General features: G+C 43.8%; 1 protein-coding gene across 1 annotated transcript in view; it reads left to right on the top strand.

Annotated features, from left to right (window-relative positions):
• The window catches only part of FASN (fatty acid synthase), a 142045-nt gene that overhangs the window by 37432 nt on the left and 82849 nt on the right, over positions 1-21764 (top strand). The window contains exons 2-8 of the mRNA XM_082272472.1: positions 986-1119; positions 5946-6098; positions 14697-14870; positions 14957-15157; positions 17849-17971; positions 18146-18261; positions 21018-21152. Coding sequence (XP_082128598.1) covers positions 993-1119; positions 5946-6098; positions 14697-14870; positions 14957-15157; positions 17849-17971; positions 18146-18261; positions 21018-21152 — 1029 coding nt within the window. The 5' untranslated portion in view covers positions 986-992. The remainder of the gene's footprint in view (positions 1-985; positions 1120-5945; positions 6099-14696; positions 14871-14956; positions 15158-17848; positions 17972-18145; positions 18262-21017; positions 21153-21764) is intronic.

The raw sequence follows: 21764 nt of genomic DNA, 5'->3' as shown, positions 1-21764 counted from the left end.
AGAAGCTCCGCTGCGCTGTCTGCACGCTCTGCCCATTGACCCCGAGCGTGACTCGGGGATACCGCTAATAGCAGAAAATTCCTACCCCGAGTCACGCTCGGGGATACCGCTAAGGCGGTTAAGTATACACTTGTGGCATGGAGATCTTCCGAGATTATAACGTATAACGTGTTTCGTGGAAAAGTTTGCTTCATCAGGACCCTAAATCTCACATGCAAATACAGCTGGACACTTACAAAAAGTCATCAAACTCAACCTTGCTTAATTATACACTTTAAGATGGTAAAAAAGTGACGGAAATTAGTGTTGACACAGTCCCGCAGGCCCATGGGAAGACCACCAAAACAGGAGAGACCAAGTGTGTGGGTGGGCCATAACTTATAATAACCGACTACCGTTCCAAGAAAGAGGAAAGATTAAGAAGGAGTTACCAGTCACATCTATTTAAAAGAGGGTCTTACATAACACACAATTCCCATAATGGCGTCCACTCTGTAGATCGAAAATGTGATTTAAGGAAATACCACATAATTGCCACTTGATGGAGCTGGAGATCATTGGAAAACAAATGCACATTAACTATCACCATCAGCTCTATCTAGTGGCCATAATGCAGTCTTCTCCTGATTCACACATATAGGTTTCTATGGGATTCAGTTATAGAGGGGAGGGTGAATGTTTCCTGAAGCTACAGAGAGTCTTGTGACCTTTTAGGCCCTTTAATTCACCCCTCTCCCCTTTAATTCACCAGATGGTCAACCCATCAGAAAGGGGGGATAGGTCAAAGTGTTGATTAGAAGAGTCACAAGACTCTCTGTAGGTTTGGTAAACACCCGCTCATGTAGTCCTGTAGAGCGGTGGACTGTGAGGGCTCTGTATATAAAACAATGTCTTTCCCTAATTATGCAACATAGTTTTACTGAAATATTTATTCGGTTTTTGTTGACTTCTAATGTTGACGCTGAATTCTTCCTATTGTCCACAGATTGACCATGGAGGAAATAGTGATAGCTGGAATGGCTGGGAGGCTGCCAGAATCAGACAATCTACAGGAGTTCTGGGACAACCTCATACAAGGAGTGGATATGGTCACAGAAGATGACAGAAGGTGGAAGCCAGGTGAGTCACGTTGTCACCGGTGGGGAATGGGGAACACTGTTGTATGTGCATGCGCCTAGAGGTGAACATACCTGCAGCAGCCATTCACGATCAAACGCCCAGCCATAATGATTTGTGAAGCCGTAAAGTGTTATGAAACCCAGGAGCCTGCATTCACTATATCTGGTCTCCCCAGGACCCTGCATTCACTATATCTGGTCTCCCCAGGACCCTGCATTCACTATATCTGCTCTCCCCAGGACCCTGCATTCACTATATCTGATCTCCCCAGGAGCCTGCATTCACTATATCTGGTCTCCCCAGGAGCCTGCATTCACTATATCTGGTCTCCCCAGGAGCCTGCATTCACTATATCTGGTCTCCCCAGGAGCCTGCATTCACTATATCTGCTCTCCCCAGGACTCTGCATTCACTATCTCTGCTCTCCCCAGGAGCCTGCAGTCACTATATCTGGTCTCCCCAGGAGCCTGCATTCACTATATCTGGTCTCCCCAGGAGCCTGCATTCACTATATCTGCTCTCCCCAGGAGCCTGCAGTCACTATATCTGCTCTACCACAGTACACATAACATTGAAACTCAATTATTTTAGTAAATATAAACTGCTAAATATCTTTTCTCATCAGCAGTATATAGCAGTCTTGTGACTTTTATTAGTGTCTGGTTAAAGCTTGTAGGAAGAGTTTTCATACTGCAGTGGGCTGTCCTATCAGGATCCAGGACCCCTGACCCTCTGACTGGACAGTGCTGATTGGCCCTGTGCTGATCATATGATCAAAAACTCTTTAGCAATTCACACCAAACTGAGCATGTGCAGCCTGACTCCAGTAACTCTGTCTTATCCGGACCTGTTCTGGAGTCAGTGGAAGAAGAGGAGGATCTGTGCATACAGGATCAAACAGCCTTTTTTACACAATGCAGAGGATTAGCCCCTTAGGTTCCACAGTGAGTATAACAAGCATGCTTTACTGCAAATACAGACTGACCTTCTGTCTGGATAGTGCTGATTGGTCCTGTGCTGATCAAATGTACCCTCCCAAAAAAATACAAAAATAAACTCTCTAGCAATACACACCAAACTGAGCATTGGCAGAGTACCTCCAAAGGCTCTTTACTATCAGGAGATGGTTTGGGGACAGTGGAAAATGGGGAGGATCAAAGAAAACAGGATCAAACAGCCTTTTTACACAATGTGGAGGATTAACCCATTAGGTTTCACAGTGAGTATAACAAGCATGCTTTACTGCATATACTGACTGATTTTACTGTTGGGGGTTTAGTAACATTTTAACACTTCTCGGAAAGTTTCAGAGCTTGCCTCTCAGCCCCACCCACACACATTCCTATTGGGTCATCACCTTGATAGACAGCCCCCTAGGAGCCTGCATCACATACCTGCAGTCATTTACCTACTCAGTGTCAGAGCCTCTACATTATTTCAATACATTTCGCTCTGTATTTCTTGTTTTTTTTTTGCACCAGTAAGACTCCTGCAGGTAAAGGAAGCAAAAAGTCTTACATAAAATCAATGTACTAATTAGTGATAACTGATATCGGTTTTTCGTTGCAGATACCGATATTTTGGCCAATATGCGCTGATATTTTTGAACATTTAAAAAAAAAATGTATTTATTTATTGTTTGTTTCTTGACAGGTACTGTTGTGGAGGGATCTGGGGGTCTAAAAGACCCCAAACCCCTCCTCTGCACTTAAAAGCATTCAAAAGGCCAAGTTTGGCTGTTTTGAATGCTGTCATTTTTTTTAATCTGGCGCCGAGTACCCGGAAGTGATGTCACTCATGACATCACTTCTGGGTTTTTGCATGGAGCCCCAATCAGAGACGAATGCGGCTTTGATCGGGTCTTCGGCGACCGTGCAGGCTGGTTGCCCCGGGTCTCCCTGTGGAAGGGGAGACCCGGGTGAGCCACGGAAAGCGGCGGGAGGTGGGGGGGGGGCGTCCCCTCCCGCTGCTTGTAATGACAACCGAGCAGCTTCTCAGCCGCATCGGTTGTCATTACAAGACAGCCGACCGTCGGCTATGGACACCGGTACCGGGGTGATGCCTCTAGGTTAATTACACTCAATGTGGGTTATATGGCTATAACTGTGTAACCTGTGTCCATTTGGATTTTTTATACTAGATCATGGGAAATCCAGTAAGATGGGCACCTCACTTGCTGTAGTAATGACCATAATGGGCTCCCTTACATTTTTTCAGGTGGAGCTTACAAATATGACACATAAAGTCGAACTCTGGCCAAAACTTTTTGTAGGTTTTGGATAATGACTTAATGTTTTTTCAGTGCTATCTGTGTAACATTGAGGACATTCACTACTTCCTATCTTGAGAGACAAAGGAAGCAATAGGAAATTTTCCCAAATTGAGAAGAAACCTTTGACAGTTTTCTAACTATGGTATAAAAAGAATTGTCTGTAATTCCATTTTAGTTAGGAATGGTGAATTAAAACATTGTTAAAATCTTTTTTTCTCTTACGTCCTCTGACAGCCCATTCAGTAAGCCTTCACTAGTGGTTAATGCACCCTCTATTGAAGGCTTACTGAACGGGCTGCGACTGTCAGAGGACTCAGAGAAAATAATTTTACGGTAAGTTCTTACAAAAATTCTATTTTCTCTTACGTCCTCTGACAGTCGCAGCCCGTTCAGTGAGCCTTCACTAGAGGGCGCATTACCCACTAGTGAAGGCTTACTGAACGGGCTGTAACTGTCAGAGGACTCAGAGAAAATAATTTTACGGTAAGTTCTTACAAAAATTCTATTTTCTCTTACGTCCTCTGACAGTCGCAGCCTGTTCAGTAAGCCTTCACTAGAGGGCGCATTACCCACTAGTGAAGGCTTACTGAATGGGCTGCGACTGTCAGAGGACTCATAGAAAACAAATTTTACGGTAAGTTCTTACAAAAATTCTATTTTCTCTTACGTCCTTTGACAGTCGCAGCCTGTTCAGTAAGCCTTCACTAGAGGGCGCATTACCCACTAGTGAAGGCTTACTGAATGGGCTGCGACTGTCGGAGGACTCAGAGAAAACACATTTTACGGTAAGTTCTTACAAAAATTCTATTTTCTCTTACGTCCTTTGACAGTCGCAGCCTGTTCGGTAAGCCTTCACTAGAGGGCGCATTACCGACTAGTGAAGGCTTACTGAATGGGCTGCGACTGTTAGAGGACTCAGAGAAAACAAACAAAAATTATATTTTCTCTTACGTCCTTTGACAGTCGCAGCCTGTTCAGTAAGCCTTCACTAGAGGGCGCATTACCCACTAGTGAAGGCTTACTGAACGGGCTGCGACTGTCAGAGGACTCAGAGAAAATAATTTTACGGTAAATTCTTACAAGAATTCTATTATCTCTTACGTCCTCTGACAGTCGCAGCCCGTTCAGTAAGCCTTCACTAGAGGGCGCATTACCCACTAGTGAAGGCTTACTGAACGGGCTGCGACTGTCAGGGGACTCAGAGAAAATAATTTTATGGTAAGTTCTTACAAAAATTCAATTTTTGTTTTGTTTTAGCTGGAGAGCAAAAGAATTGGGCCTCGTGCACACAGGCGAAGAGAGGCTAAAAACATACTGGGTAGGTGCCACATGCAGCCTGCCATACAAGTGAATGGCTGTATGTGGCCATGTTAATCACAATTGTTTCCCTGCACTGGTGTTTTCCTGCACATGACATATTTTTTAAATGCAGAAGTTTCATGTTGGAGAAATATGTTGTACATACATGCACGGGTAAGCATCAATGCAGAGAAGCATCAAAATTTACAAGGGTGTGTCCACATACAGCCATATAGTTGTATGGCAGGCTATACGTGGTATCTTCAGGTCCCCAATCACAGCGAAACATCTGGATTTTATGCCCAGCATATTTTCAGCCCCTCACCTTATTTGTGCATGAGACGTTAGAACCTTTTACGAGTTCTTATTGGTTTTCATGTAACTTCTGCGGAACGTCACCCTCTGTTTTTTTGTCCTGTTGATGGTTGTTGCTAAGACAGAAAAAAGTGATATCAGTTCCAAAATTTTAGAGTCGTCACCAGAACAAAAATTTAGAGCAAATCTTCTAACATTTGTTCCAGTGGCAGCTGTCCAAGAGGGGAATTACCTTCACTTTGGAGAGGTTTCTTCTGTGACGTGAGTCACTTTGGTTGGGGGGCTTGTGGAACCCAGATTGCTTTAGGGAGGTTGGGAGACTCCTCGTCCAGTTTCCCCAGTCCTTCCTATGTGTAAGTCACCCTGTGTCTATTAGGGGCACAGGGTGACCAAGAACCCCTGTCAGGTCTGCTCTGCACTAATCAGACTCTTGCTAGGGGGGTGGGGGTTTGTTGTGTTTGAATACCTGCATTCCATTGTTCTATTGTTCCTGTCTGCCTTGAGTAAGCTTATTATGGGATGTGTATGTTTGTGTGGATTGAGGGGAGGGCTTGTCCCAGAAGTGTATATCTTTGTGCTTTGTGTTTGAATAAACAGTTTGATTCTGGTTTCACTCCAAAACTTATACTGTCGAGTTCTTGGGGTAACTATAGCCAGATTCACCGATCCCATGTTCCAGAGCTTAGGAAGCAGGTTCTTGGCGGAGATACCCAGTACGGATTCCGTCACACTTCCTGTTGTGGCTGCAGGTAGGGAAGTAAAAGGGAATCTCCCCTATGGGACACAGGCAGTAAAAAATAAAAAGACAAGGGTTTCAGCCTTTCCCTACTCCATCAATTACTACAAAAAACGTTTGGCTATATATAAACTTGTGTTGGTCACCAATGTTGTATCAGGGGTGCAAAAGAAGTCATCATATTCATCTATTTATGTTCCTCAGGTCTTTATGGATTGCCAGCCAGGAATGGAAAACTTAAAGAAATCAACAAATTTGATGCGTCATTCTTTGGTGTCCACCCCAAGCAAGCTCACACCATGGACCCACAGCTCCGCTTACTTTTAGAAATTTCCTATGAAGCCATAGTAGATGGAGGTAAGAGAGATAGATATAAATATGGGCTGAACCAATAAAGTTATAAAGGGTGGTTAAAAGACTTTGCATTGATAAGTATGCTCAATATTTTTATTGTCATGGCCAGCCAATTCAAGCTTGCTGTTGTGTCTTAGATTATCCTTGGTCTGGTGTAAGCTCTTCTTTGGCTCTCAACCTTAGCCATCCTTTGGCAATTCACTCTATACTGTATTCTCCTCCCTCTTATGCAGGGCCGGTGTAACGTGAGAATTACCTACCCCGTGAGAAAAACCTACCCTCGTCACTTCCGGCCAGAAACAGCTGAGCAGCGCAGCAGTGCGCATGCTCAGAGCCCCGGATACCTAATGGAAGAACTGAGGAGCTGACTAGTGCGCATGCGCACTAGTATGAAACGATCACGGTGTACCGTGAAAAAAACCTACCGACGCGGCGGTTACATAAAACAGCTGTGCAGAAATACGAGTCATCTCCGCTCCTGTCCCTGTCACTTCCCTGCTCTCGGCAAGTAAATATAAAAGCGGCTCTCGGCTCCGTGATTTATGTTTTCATACAGCCGTCGCCGCTTTTATATTTACTATCTGAGATCAGGGAAGTGACAGGGGTAGGAGTGGAGATCGCTCGTATTTCAGCACAGCTGTTTTAATGTAACCGCTGCATTACATACAGTGCCGAGAACCGGAAGTGACGAGGGGTAGGTTTTTCTCACGGGTAGGTAATTCTCACGGAACACCGGCCCTACAATGGGTCCCGCTGGGTCCATTGGACCCAGGCGGCACTTTGAGAGGGGCAGCAAATTGACGCCCAAGTCTTTTTTTTTTCAGCAGTTTTGTGTGTCATCAGTTTGCAGCGCATTACAAGCGCATTTCCCCATCTCATACTGCCGCCTGTAGTGCAAACTGATGAGTTTGAGGAGGCGGAGCGTCTCCTCCGGGGAACGTCCCTCGCGGGATCGTGATGTGCGCAATGACGTCAGACATCAGCGCACTCCATCTCACGCAGGACAGGCTGGATCTTCTAGGGCGGTGGCCGTGGAAGACACAGGAGTGACAGAAGGGCTGAGGACCAGTGGTGGCTGCTGCTCCATGGGGCGGGAGGGGGGGGTTGCAGACGGGCCACACCATACCCACCCCAACCCCCCCCCCCCCCCCAAAACCACACCAGCTCACACACCATACCACCCCCCACTGTCGCCGGCTCACTCACCCTGGACTGGTGCTTAAAAAAAAGAAAAAACAACATTGGAATCCATGCGTCCGGCGCCCTGAATGTAGCTTATGGGGCCGGACGCATGGATGGGGGGACGGCGCCACTGCGCCCCCAATGGATGGGCCGCCACTGCTGAGGACTGAGGACAGACAGCGGGTGTTTGGTGGACCGGTCTAGTGGTGAGTTATGGAAGAAGATACCAGTATAAATAATATTTTCTAAACTTTATATTTTTATAAAAAAAAATTTATGTGGGGGCCTTTTGGTGGCTGTGATTTTTTTTTTTTGAGGGGGTGGGGGGGCAGCATTTCATTCTCGGACCCAGGCAGCACAATGTCTTGGGCCAGCCCTGTTCCTGTGCTATTTTGAGCTGACATCATTGTGAACATAGGAACATTAATGCCTCGTTTCCACTGATCGGTTCGGTTCGGTTCGGTACGGTATGCAATTTTTGCTGTTTCCATTGTCAAAAGTTGTAAATGGTACCCTAATTACGAACCATATGGTACCACTTTTTTGGTACCCTTTTGTTGGGGTTCCAAGCACATTAGTACTGTACCAACAGGGTGGAGCAAAACTGTTGAGGTACTGTTGAGCTTAGGTACTGTTGGCGGTGGAAACGCAAGCCTGATCAAGGTGTACCATACCGAACCGTACTGAACTTTACCGAACGGAACCGCTCAGTGGAAACGAGGCATAATGCATCATTAATTTGAGATAAAATTTGGTCATGTAAAACAAGATAGACTTGGGTGCATTATATACTACAAGTCATTTTTACTTTACCCAAAAGGTCAGCTTTTATTAAAAGAGGACAGGGCACACTTTTGGGAAATATTAGGTGTAGTAATTGCCAGGTGTATTCAGAGACTATAACAGAACATAACACACCATACCAGAGCTGGAAGAACAAGTTCAAGGTAACAACGTAACGTTTTTTGTTACCACGCAATACCCATAACACCGAAGGGTATAGCATAGTGCTGCTAAGGAATTACAGGTGCATCTCAAAAATGTATAATATAATCAAAGTTATTTTATTTCAGTATATCAAATCAAAAAGTGAAATTCATATATTATATAGATTTATTACACACATACAGTATATATTTCAAGCATTTCTTTCTTTTAAGTTTGATGATTATGGCTTACGGCTAAAACCCAAAATTCAGTATCTCAGAAAATTAGAATATTACATAAGACCAATAAAAAAAAGATTTTTAATACAGAAATGTTGGCTTACTGAGAAATATGTCCATGTACAGTATAGAATGCACTCAATACTTGGTCGGGGCTCCTTTTGCATGAATTACTGCATTAATGCGGCGTGGCATGGAGGCGATCAGCCTGTGGCACTGCTGAGGTGTTATGCTGAGGTGTCAGCTCCCTCTGAGGAAGGGAGCTTGTCTCCTGAAACGCTTCAGTGGTCCAATTATGGGGATTACTACCTCCACATGTGGTGGACTCATTCAATGCGATATATACTCTTCATGTCTGTGAGTATGTTTTTGGTATTTTAATAAAAAGTTTTAAAGGTATCCAAGGGTAACGCACTAGGTGTTTGCGCCTCCTTTCTTTCTTTTTTATGCACTTCTGTTATGGAAGCCCAGGTTGCTTTGATAGCGGCTTTCAGCTCGTCTGCATTGTTGGTTCTGATGTCTCTCATCTTCCTCTTGACAATATCCCACAGATTCTCTATGGGGTTTAGGTCAGGCGAGTTTGCTGGCCAATCAAGCACAGTGATACCATGATCATGTGACCAGGTATTTTTGGCAGTGTTGGCAGGTGGCAAGTCCTTTCTTTTCTTATTTATTTTCTCCTGCAATGCTAACAGCCTGACATTGTTGGCCTTCCATGGAAAAATGCTTCATCCCAATTTATGAATTAATGTTGTTTTTTATTTTAACCACTTGCTGACTGCCAGCAGTACATATCCTGGGGCAAGTCGGCTCTGTCCCGAGAAACGGTGTACTGTACGTCGTTTCGAGGGACCACTAGTGGGGGAACACGCACGTGCCGATTGGCTACAGGGGGAGCCAATCAGCGGGTCCAGCGCCCGCTATTGCCGATGGGCACCGGCGATCGCTCCCCAGAGAGACAGAACGGGGGTCTGCCGTTGTAAACACGGCAGACCGCTGTTCTGTCAGTAATGAACACAGGGATCCTGTGATCCTCCTATTTAGGAACACAGGTCTTTGTGTTCATTCAGCAAGCCCATCCCCCACACAGTTAGAAAAAAAAACCCTAGGCTCACACTTAACCCTTTGATCACCCCTAGGTTAACCCCTTCTCTGCCAGTGTCATTAGTACAGTAACAATGCATATTTTTAGCACTGATTACTGTAGTAATGTAACTGGTGCCCCCAAAAGTGTAAAAAATGTCAGTTTGGTTTCCAATCTGTCCGCCGCAATGTCGCAGTTCTGCTACAAAACGCACATCGCCGCCATTACTAGTAAAAAATAAATAAATAAAAATTACATAAATCTTTCCCCTAGCTTGTAGACTCTATAACTTTTTTAACTTATTTTCTATAAGATCTCTTCATTTAGAAAACAACACATAATGAATGTGAAAACTGCATGATGAAGGAATACACACTTCAGTGTACACATTTTTTGTTAACTACTAACTACTTAGTAGAGGGGTAGGATGGTGTAAATAAGGGTATATGGATCTAGGTGGGGTGGAAAAGGGGTGAAGTGGAGGTGGTATAATGAGGGAGGGTCCAGGAAAGACATGGGCTGAAGGGATGGTATAAGGCAGGGGAGGACTGGGCCAGGGGGCAGGGAGGCCATTGCCCCCTGGGCCGCTCTGATGCACCACTTCTGCCACAGACATGCCTAAAGGATTCCTGAGTGCAGGTTGAATACAGAAGGAAGGACAAAGCGCAGGCCTCCCTCCCCCCCAGCATTGATGTTGTAAACTGTGTCTGAGCAGAGGCCGGTTCCATGCCCCACTGGAGACTCTTCTGCCCCAGGCCAGCCCCAACCGAGCTGTCCCAGCATCCCCCAACCTCCCCCTGCTGGCCAGGTCGGAAACCCAAATTCAGCCGGTAAGTAGAGAGTATCTGGAGCAGAGCTTCAGCTTGGAATGGGGGTCAGGAGGAGGATTGGGAGAGTGGAAGGGGGGCGAGGGAAAGTGGGAGGGGGGCCGAGTCGCTGCACCATGGGCCTCTGGTTTGTTCTTGCCCCCTGGGCCGAAAGTTACCAGTCTGCCCCTGGTATAAGGGATGGAGGACAAGTAGATGAGTGAATAGATGTCTCTCTCTTTCGACACCCAATGGCTGCCCATGCACAACTCTTGAGAAATATAAGGGTCGTGAGGAGCTGTTGCGCAGGAGAGCCTCAAACTCATAGGTCAATGCCAATTCAATCCAGTAGAATCAAGTTTTCCAAAATTTGTCATGTGCTCCCTTGTGAGAGGAAAGAAGGTCCTCTATTTGATGTACACAATTTAATTTAATCCTGGCCAACCACAGGGAGATCGGAGGAGCACCAGGTATGCATCTCCGCGATACAGCTCTTGTGTGAATCTAGTGAGGGGGGACTGAGGTTTTTGTTGGTTTCCCTTGAAATGGAGTTGTGATGTATGAGAAATAAAGTCCAGGTCAAGGGGATCTGTAATTTTTTTTGGGGATATATGCTAAACCTCCTTTAATGAGGAAGTAAACCCTCCTCTGACACTTTTACCTATAGGTAAGCCTATGATAAGGCTTACCTATAGGTACTGTAAATATCTCCTAAACATGTACCGTTTAGGAGATATTTACCTTATATGCAGCCAGTGACGTCACTCTGACGCTCAGTGCGCTCTGAAGGAACGGCCGCTGGTGCCGTTCCTTCAGAGTCCCGTGCCGTGACCGTCGGCTCCCGCGCGCATGCGCGGGAGTGACGTCACCGCGGCTCCAGCCAATCAGATGGCCGGAAGCCGTGATCCCGGAAGACGGGCGACTGGACATGTCGCCCGTCATACAGGTAAGCGGGCGGCACGGCGGGGGCTCGTTCTAAGGTAAGTATTTCATAATGAGCTAGTATGCGATGCATACTAGCTCATTATGTGTTTCTCTTTCAGTTTGCAAAAAAAAAAAAAAATCTATGGGTTTACAACCTCTTTAAAAATTGATTAAATATGTCACAGGGCCAGAGGAGATGTAGCATGCACTCCATGGCTGGTCCACATCTCCTGCGTCTGTGGGAGTTTGAAACATATGGTGAAAAATCTTTGGTGTTCTGTACCACTAGGTAGAGATTTTGAAGCCAGACTCCGTATACTTTTTACTTGTGTGCGTAGAAAATTTTAACTAAAATGTTGTTTAGCTCTGTTGTCAGCTGTATTTGTATATCCATTCCCACTTAGTTAAAAATGTAGGGGTATAATCTTGTGGTGGGAAATTGATCAAAGAGTGCATTAAGTAGATTAGGTGCCTGAGTGGTTCTGGTTGTGTGCATTCATTTTTTGTAGTGCTGTGGGTGCATAAATTCTCACGCTTTTGGAAGGCTTATGAAAAAGTGAGAGAACTGGGCTGTAGGCCAAAATCCCAACCTTCCCAGTCTAGGGTCAGTCGACATTTGTTCCAGAGAGGGCCATTGTTGATTAACAACAAAGTGTTGTGCTCTGAACATCCAGGAACGGATCAGTTTGAGACATTTTGGGACATCTGGCAAGAAAACGTTGGGTTTTCCGGAATATGGGGAAAAATGGGGATGGCGAAGGCAAGATGGTCTTCCTCATAAAAGTCATTGGTACACTGCCCAGGTCATACCAATGATAGAGTGGGCTTTGAGCTTAGGTGGGATGTCATGGGAACACCAATGTACGGTTGACAGATGTTAGTCTGCTATGATTCTATGGTTGTGAAGGGGGAGAGATTGGCTTTACTAATCGTTAGTAGTTAATTGGCACCTTCCCCGTTGTCGAAATTTGTATAGAAAAGGAAGAGGGGGTTTCCAGATCTGTCACAAATGAACAGAAGTGGAACCAGAGGGGATTTAAATGTGCCACTGATACAATAACTTTTTCCAGATTCAGTCCGTATTTAAAAATTCATAAAAAGATTTTTATTTCATATGTATTAAAAACAGACGAACATACATATTTATTACAATTTTATATACATGCATTGTACAAAGAATAGAATACTTAAACTTCAACAACCCCACAATGGGATTGTATGAAAATACAGATAGTTGCTGGAACTACGCGTTTCGCTGTGAGTGCTTCCTCAGGCTCCAGCTGTTTCAGAATATTCTTAATATATATGGAAAATCTACAGAGCAGACAGTACATATGTTAGCCAACAATGTAAATCATTTGAAACATATCCAAATGCTTTCATTTTAGTATACTTAGATTTTGGCTCCTGAAAAACCAATGACAAATACAGGATTCTTTACCCACATATGGGTCAAATAGTCAATTAAATGGGGATTATTTTACCTATAATTCTCAAGCAATTTCAATATTTTTCATACCATTTTATTTTATTTTTGAAAATATAAAAAGTTGGTTAGAATCCAAATGGGGTCTATAGTGATTTGGGATCACATAGAAACAACAAATCCTATATGTAGATAAAAAGAGTTGGAAATTAAAAGGATTCTAACCAACTTTTTATATTTTCAAAAATAAAATAAAATGGTATGACAAATATTGATATTGCTTGAGAATTATAGGTAAAATAATCCCCATTTAATTGACTATTTGACCCATATGTGGGTAAAGAATCCTGTATTTGTCATTGGTTTTTCAGGAGCCAAAATCTAAGTATACTAAAATGAAAGCATTTGGATATGTTTCAAATGATTTACATTGTTGGCTAGCATATGTACTGTCTGCTCTGTAGATTTTCCATATATATTAACCACTTAAGCCCCGGAAGATTTTACCCCCTTCCTGACCAGGGGGTATTTTGCGATTCGGCACTGCGTGACTTTAACGGACAATTGCGCGGTCGTGCGACGCTGTACCTAAACAAATTTGACGTCCTTTTTTTCCCACAAACAGAGCTTTCTTTTGGTGGTATTTGATCACCTGTGCGATTTTTTTGATCATGCGCTATAAACAAAAAAGAGCGACAATTTTGCAAAAATAACAATATTTTTCACATTTTTTTATATGAAATTCCCCAAAAAAAAAAAATGTAAAAATCAAAATTTTTTAACATTTTCGGCCAATTTTTTTTATGCTACATATGTTTGGTAAAAAAAAATTGCAAAAAGCGTATTTTGATTGTTTTGCGCAAAAGTTATCGCGTTTACTAACAAAGGGAAAGATTTTTGTCATTTTTGTTTTTTTTTTAAACGCGTAATGGCGGCGATCTGCAATTTTTTTTGCGGTACTGCGACATTGCGGCGGACAGATCGGACCCTTGACTGACATTTTTGACACTTTTTGGGGTACCAGTGACATTACTGCAGTAATCAGTGCTATACATATGCACTGTTACTGCAAAATTACACTGGTAGTGAAGGGGTTAACTTTATTTGAGAGGGAGGGGCTGTGTGTGTCCCTAGGGGTGTGATTCTAACTGTGATTGGCTGTCTGTTGAGCTGTAGAAACAGTGATCAACGGTTCTACATAGTAGAACCGTGTGATCACAGTTTCTACACAGGGGAGAATGACAGGCGGCTTGTTTACACAAGCTGCCTGACTTTCTCCCTCTGCAGCGGCGATCGCAGAGTGACCGGCGGACATCGGGTCCGCTGGTCACACGTGCGGGGGGGGGGGTCCGTGACCACGCGGGAGCGCGCCTCCGGCGGCGCGGGAGCGCGCCTCCGGCGGCGCGCGATCGCTCCCTAGACCCTCACAGGCTAGCGACGTAGACCTACGTCACTTTGCCTGTGAGGGGCTGACTGCCGACGTAGATAGTCGTGCGGCAGTCGGCAAGTGGTTAAGAATATTCTGAAACAGCTGGAGCCTGAGGAAGCACTCACAGCGAAACGCGTAGTTCCAGCAACTATCTGTATTTTCATACAGTCCCATTGTGGGGTTGTTGAAGTTTAAGTATTCTATTCTTTGTACAATGCATGTATATAAAATTGTAATAAATATGTATGTTCGTCTGTTTTTAATACATATGAAATAAAAATCTTTTTATGAATTTTTAAATACGGACTGAATCTGGAAAAGTTATTGTATCAGTGGCACATTTAAATCCCCTCTGGTTCCACTTCTGTTCATTTGTGACAGATCTGGAAACCCCCTCTTCCTTTTCTGTGCTATGATTCTACTTCAAGCCCGAAAAATAGCTTTATTTCCAATATAGTAAACAAAATTTTCCGACTGTACTATAGAAAGGAAAAGAAAGTTCTGTTTGGCTGCTGTTGGAACGGTTCGTCTTTCCTTATGTTCTTTTCTTATGTCCTTTGGTTTTTTATTTTTCTTCTTTCTAGGAATTAATCCGTCAGATCTACGTGGTACAAAAACAGGGGTCTGGGTGGGTGTCAGTGGGTCAGAAGCAGGTGAGGCTTTCAGTCGTGATCCAGAAGAACTGCTCGGGTACAGCATGACAGGATGCCAACGTGCCATGTTTGCCAACCGTATATCTTATTTCTTCGACTTCAAGGGTAAACTTTGTTGCATCTATATACTACTTGCCATTACTGGAGGGTGTTTGATTTTGTTCACATTTCATTTGTTTTTCTTCTTTTAGGGCCCAGTTTGGCCATAGACACAGCATGCTCCTCAAGTTTATTGGCATTAGAAAATGCATACAAGGCTATCTACCATGGGCAGTGCGATGCAGCCATTGTAGGTGGTGTGAACCTGTTATTAAAACCCAACACATCAGTTCAGTTTATGAAACTTGGGATGTTGAGCCCCGATGGGACCTGCAAGTCTTTCGATGCCTCAGGTAGGTAAACAGTGACACTTGTGTAGGACATCTATTAAGATCTGGTCAACAGTCTCCCACGTGTCAGGCAGCGGATGCTTCAGAAGCTCAAACTGCTCAATCCGACTCCTCCTAGATCAATTCGAACAAGATCTACTAAAGCTAAAATAAGGGCTCTATTGCATGGTTGACATACACTTTCACATATGAAGATAAATCACATTTTTTAATTTTTAGTGCTATAGTTCTATGTTATCATCCATTTTAGGCCGAGTATAGGCTGGGGAGAGGCTTAACCACTTAAGCCCCGGAAGATTTTACCCCCTTCCTGACCAGGCCCTATTTTGCGATTCGGCACTGCGTGACTTTAACGGACAATTGCGCGGTCGTGCGACGCTGTACCTAAACGAATTTGACGTCCTTTTTTTCCCACAAACAGAGCTTTCTTTTGGTGGTATTTGATCACCTGTGCGATTTTTTGATAATGCGCTATAAACAAAAAAGAGCGACAATTTTGCAAAAATAACAATATTTTTCACATTTTTTTATATGAAATACCCCCCCAAAAAAAAATGTAAAAATCTAAATTTTTTTACATTTTTGGACAATTTGTTTTCTGCTACATATGTTTGGTAAAAAAAATCGCAATAAGCGTATTTTGATTGGTTTGCGCAAAAGTTATTGCGTTTACTAACTAAGGGAAAGATTTTTGTCATTTTTTTTTTTAACTAGTAATGGCGGCGATCTGTGATTTTTTTTTTGCGGGACTGCGACATTGCAGTGGACAGATCGGACCCTTGACTGACATTTTTGACACTTTTTGGGGTACCAGTGACATTACTACAGTAATCAGTGCTATACATATGCACTGTTACTCTAAAAATGACACAGGCAGGGAAGGGGTTAACTTTATTGGAGAAGGAGGGGTTAAGTGTGTCCTTAGGGGCGTGCTCATAACTGTGAAGGGATGTGGCCAGTGGTGTAACTACAGAGATATACGATCCTGCATAGCAGGACCGTATGATCTCTGCACTTACACAGGGGAGAATGTTTACATTAGCCGCCTGCCTTTCTCCCTCTGTAACGGACGATCGCGAGTGACCGGCGGACATCGGGTCCGCCGGGCACATGGGTGGTGGTGTCCGTTAACGAGCGGTGGCGGGAGCGCGCCTCCGGCGGCGTGCGCTCGCCCCCTATTGGCTCGCAGGCGAGTGACGTACCCATACGTCACTTTGCCTGCACGGGGCTGACCGCCGCAGTATATGTACTTGTAGCAGTCGGCAAGCGGTTAAGCTGGATACACATTATACAATTTTATTTTGTTCAGTTTCCTTTAGATTTACCTTCAACTATGTAGTGCAATGGCCTGCCTGATTGCATACAATTTGAAAGTGTTAAGGTTTGACCTCATATTTCTTCAGTATTGTTGAAAGCAACATCTATTTCAGGGAAACAATGAGGGAGGGAAGAAGCAAAGGTCAGACTCAAATTGTGAATGGATAAATAACACCACATGGGCAAATATACAGTATGTGATTACCTCTACAAATTATACAAAATATTGAGTTTAAGTGCATCAGCTGCACTCATTGTAAACAGTTGCGTAAAATCAAGTTAGTAGCAGGAATAGCCATGCAATCTTCTCACCTCAGCCCTACTGGACATCGTTGGGATGAGTTAGACTTCCATTTGCAAGCCAGGTCTTCTCATCCATCAGTACCTAACCCAAGGGTGGGCAAACTTTTTGAGGGCCGCAATGGGTTCATATATTGGACCCGGGGTCGGACGAAGATGCAGATATGCCAGTGTGCCCTCTTTCAATGCAGATATGCCAGGGGGCCCCCTTTCAAGGCAGATATGCCAGGGGGCCCCCTCTTTCAATGCAGATATGTCAGCGTGCCCCCTTTCAATGCAGATATGCCAGCGTGCCCCCTTTCAATGCAGATATGCCAGCGTGCCCCCTTTCAATGCAGATATGCCAGCGTGCCCCCTTTCAATGCAGATATGCCAGGGCTGTTTTGAATGCTGTCATTTGTTTTAATCTGGCGCCGAGTACCCGGAAGTGATGTCCGGGTTTTTGCATTGAGACCCGATCAGAGCCGAATGCGGCTTTGATCGGGCCTTCAGCGGCTGTGCAGGCTGCTTGGCTGGGTTCCCAGGGGGACGGGAGACCCAGGTGAGCCACGGGAGGGGGGGGACGTCCCCTCCCACTCCTTGCAAGGACAGCCAAGCGGCTTCTCAGCCGCATCGGTTGTCATTACAAGACAGCCGACCGGCGCCTATGGATGCCGGTACCGGGGTGATGCCTCTAGCTGCAGGCATCACTCCGGTACAAGCACTTTCTGAAATATCGGTAATATCGGTAACCTCCGGGCCGATATATCGGGAAAAGTGCAAATCGGCCCTCGATATATCGGCTTTGCCAATAATCAGTCGATCCCTAAGTCTCAATACAGAAAAATCAAACACGTCAAATACGTAATGCAATCATTTTTTGCACCAAGTCAGCTATGGGCAGCCTAAGGTCACTACCTCCCATTTAGACTATAGTTCTTTAAGTATTGTGTGTGTTTTTCAGTATATTCCCAGGGAAATAGGCTCCTCTTAGATTATAGGCGTACAAGTGAAAACATGCCAAGTGTTATAGGATTAGATTCCTTTGTCATACTACTGTTGATGTCACTCACACCCAACTCTTTCTCGCTGTACAAGGTAATGGCTATTGTCGCTCTGAAGCTGCTTGCGCTGTGCTGGTCACAAAGAAGTCTATGGCAAAACGGGTTTATGCTACAATATTGAATGCTGGAAGCAATACAGATGGCTACAAAGAGCAAGGTGTGTAAAACATCAAAGATAATGGGTGACTTTGTTCTTGTGTGGCTGAGCTCCAAATTTCAACCCATAATAAAGTTGGGTAGCTTAGATACAACAGTGGGTAACCTGAAATTAGGAGGACTGCTGGTGTTATTTGGCTAAATTGTAATCTACTTTACTGTGTTCTGCTGACAGGCGTGACCTTCCCATCAGGCGAAGTACAACAGCAACTGCTGAACTCCCTGTATAAAGAGGCTAGCATCTTAACCAATGATGTGGAATACGTGGAAGCCCATGGTACGGGTACTAAGGTAATGGCCTGCCATCTTGGGGGTTACAGGAACATTAGCTCAGTGATGAGCACTCTTATCTTTCAGTGCAGGAATCCTGGTTTCATTCTCACCAGGGACGTGCAAGGAGTTTGTATGTTCTTACTGTGTTCGAGTGACTTTTTTCAGGTTACTAAACATGTGCAATTTGTTGCGAATACAAATTTGGATGAATTTTTGGTTATTCGTTGATTCGTATGTATCCGAATCTCGGAGTGAAATAGTAATGAATTTTGTTGAAATTCGTTTCTGTAACGGAACCGCGAACCCAAACTGTACTTGTGGTCTTCCGTCAGTATACAGCTTCCTTGCAGTCGTGAACATAGATATCAAATCCTAGCCGCCCCCATACAAAGCTAGCCAACAACTTAGCTTGTACTGGAATCACTCTTTTTTGAACAGTCACACAGAATTTATATACAGCATGGACCTCCCCCTCCTAAACACATTATCACACACAGGTCAGGGGTTGCCTGATTACATTATCATATGCAGATGAAATTGTATACAGAAACAGAATTAACCTGAACTAATTATCTAGCTGTCTGGACAGAATACACATCCCACCACTTTATACACAAACAATAGGGAGAGCCTGTCTGACATTGAAGTACAATACACATTAGCATAAGTGTAAATACAGACTCCATTTGAAGCAATCCAAACCATTACATATCTGTCTATTACTCCCAGTGACGGTGAGTACCGTCACAGCATCGTTTATTAATTTTCTAACGAATTCCACATTTTTGAACAATTCAAATTCGTATCGGTCGAAAAATGATTGGCCAATTCAAACGCTGTGTGAAGAATAGCTGGTTGTTAGGCAGCGGGCCAGAAAGCCAGCCGCCGCTTTCCTAACACACACAATGACTCATCAGCTGTCAGTGGGCTTCTATGGTTCAGGAGGGGGGGGGCACTCACTAACCCCCCCCCCACCCCTTTCCTAGCCTGCTGGGCTGCATGCTTGGATAAGGGTCTGGTATGGATCTTGGAGGGGACCACATGCCTTTTTTTTTTTTTCAGAATTTTTTATTGCCAGCATTGTTTTGTTTACATTTCAGCTCTCAACAGAGAAGCCCGCTGACAGCTGATTGATGAGTCATCGTTTAATAAGGATGTGGCAGGAGGCTTCCTGGTCTGCTGCTTAACAACTAGTTATTCTTTACACAGGTTTCGAATCGGTCCATCATTTATCGACCAATCCGAATAAGAATTGTTCCGAAAATTTAAAATTAGTTTGAAAATCTATAAACTAAGCAATATTTAACAAAAACTAGACGAAACTAAACAAATTCTGAAACAAATCAATGAAACAAAATTAATAAGATAACAAATCTATCCAAAACTAAGCAAATTTTTCCGTTCTGCACATGTCTACAGGTTACCTCCTCAAATTTCTAAAAAATACCCTAATTGGGTATTACTAGTGTTGATTAGTTCATTGGCTTTTACCCATTGTAATCTCTAGTTTGTGTATCAGTACAGTAGGGACATAATACCATAAACTACCAGTGGGAGGAATAGTGCCCCATCATTGGTGTCAGTGGGAGGAATGGTGCCCAATCATTGGTATTAGTGGGAGGAATACCGCCCCATCATTGGTGTTAGTGGGAGGAATGGTGCCCAATCATTGGTGTTAGTGGGAGGAATAACGCCCCATCATTGGTGTCAGTGGGAGGAATAACACCCCATCATTGGTGTCAGTGGGAGGAATGGTGCCCAATCATTGGTATTAGTGGGAGGAATACAGCCCCATCATTGGTGTTAGTGGGAGGAATGGTGCCCAATCATTGGTGTTAGTGGGAGGAATAGTGCCCCATCATTTGTGTTAGTGGGAGGAATAGTGCCCCATCATTGGTGTCAGTGGGAGAAATAGTGCCCCATCATTGGTGTCAGTGGGAGGAAATAGTATCCCATCATTGGTGTTAGTGGGAGGAATAGTCCCCCATCATTGGTGTCAGTGGGAGAAATAGTGTCCCATCATTGGTGTCTTTGAGAGGAAATAGTGTCCCATCATTGGTGTTAGAAAATAGTGCCCCATCATTGTTGTCATTGGGAGGAAATAGTGCCCCATCATTGGTGTTAGTGGGGGGAATAGTGCCCCATCATTGGTGTCAGTGGGAGAAATAGAGCCCCATCATTGGTGTTAGTGAGAGAAATAGTGCCCCATCATTGGTGTCAGTGGGAGAAATAGTGCCCCATCATTGGTGTCAGTGGGAGAAATAGTGCCCCATCATTGGTGTCAGTGGGAGAAATAGTGCCCCATCATTGGTGTCAGTGGGAGGTATAATGCCCCATCATTGGTATCAGGAGTGATGGTAGATGGAATACTGAGGTCTCTGCAGCAGGGATTCCTCACTTCCTGTCTTAGTGACACTGGGCATCAAGGCAGAATATCTTTTCAGTGGGGACATACATCATTAAAATATACTTTTGTAGAAAGAAGAGAATTTATTAAAAACAGTCCTATAAGACATTAGGAAAGAGTTAAATCCATTATTAGGTTTTTTTGCTGTTTGTGTCTGTTGGTGAGATTTTTCTTCTCTTCCTGTCCTAGTGACAGTGATGAACTGGAGAGGAAGTGAAGGAAAAGCCCCAAACAAGAATGCAAAAATTTGTGGTTTTAACCCTTCCTCACTCTCCTAAAACTAAAATAAAGCTTTGACTGCATTAACATTTTAGCTGCATAATTAGGAGATTGAATACTATAACATTCGAAATGTCATCATCCACAGGTTGGGGACCCTCAGGAAGTAAATGGGATCGCCAACGTGTTCTGTAACTCCGAAAGAGAGCCGTTACTAATAGGATCCACCAAATCCAATATGGGTCATCCGGAACCGGCCTCTGGGCTTGCTGCACTGGCAAAGGTAAGACATATATAGGTTTATTTATTAACCACTTCTGCACCGGTAGGTTTTAGCCCCTTAATCACCAGGCCATTTTTTGCAATTCGGCACTGCGTTACTTTAACGCTGTACCCATACAAATACAATTTATGTCCTTTTTTCCCACAAATAGAGCTTTCTTTTGGTGGCATTTGATTACCTCTGTGGTTTTCAGATTTTGCGCTATAAACAAAAAAAAGAGCAACAATTCTTAAAAAAACACAATATTTTTTACTTTCTGCTATAAAACATTCCCAATAAAAAAATGAAAACAAAATTACATTTTTTTTATCAGTTTAGACCAATTTGTATTCTGCTACATATTTTTGATTAAAAAAAAATCCCAAAAAGCGTTTTCAAACTACGGGACAGATTTTTGGACTTTTTATTTATTTATTTTTGTTTTTATTAGTAATGGGGGTGATCAGCGATTTTTAGCGGGACTGCGACATTGCAGTGGACAGATCGGACCCCTAACTGACATTTTTGACACTTTTTGGGGGACCAATAACATTATTACAATAATCGGTGCTAAAAATATGCACTGTTACTGTATAAATGACCCTGGCAGGGAGGGGGTTAATATAATACTGA

This window comes from Pelophylax lessonae, assembly GCF_965119305.1.
Source record: "Pelophylax lessonae genome assembly, chromosome: 11".
NCBI classification, from domain to species: Eukaryota; Metazoa; Chordata; class Amphibia; order Anura; family Ranidae; genus Pelophylax; species Pelophylax lessonae.
Note: the sequence above shows the minus strand (reverse complement) of the source record. Positions and strands in the feature narration are given on the sequence as shown.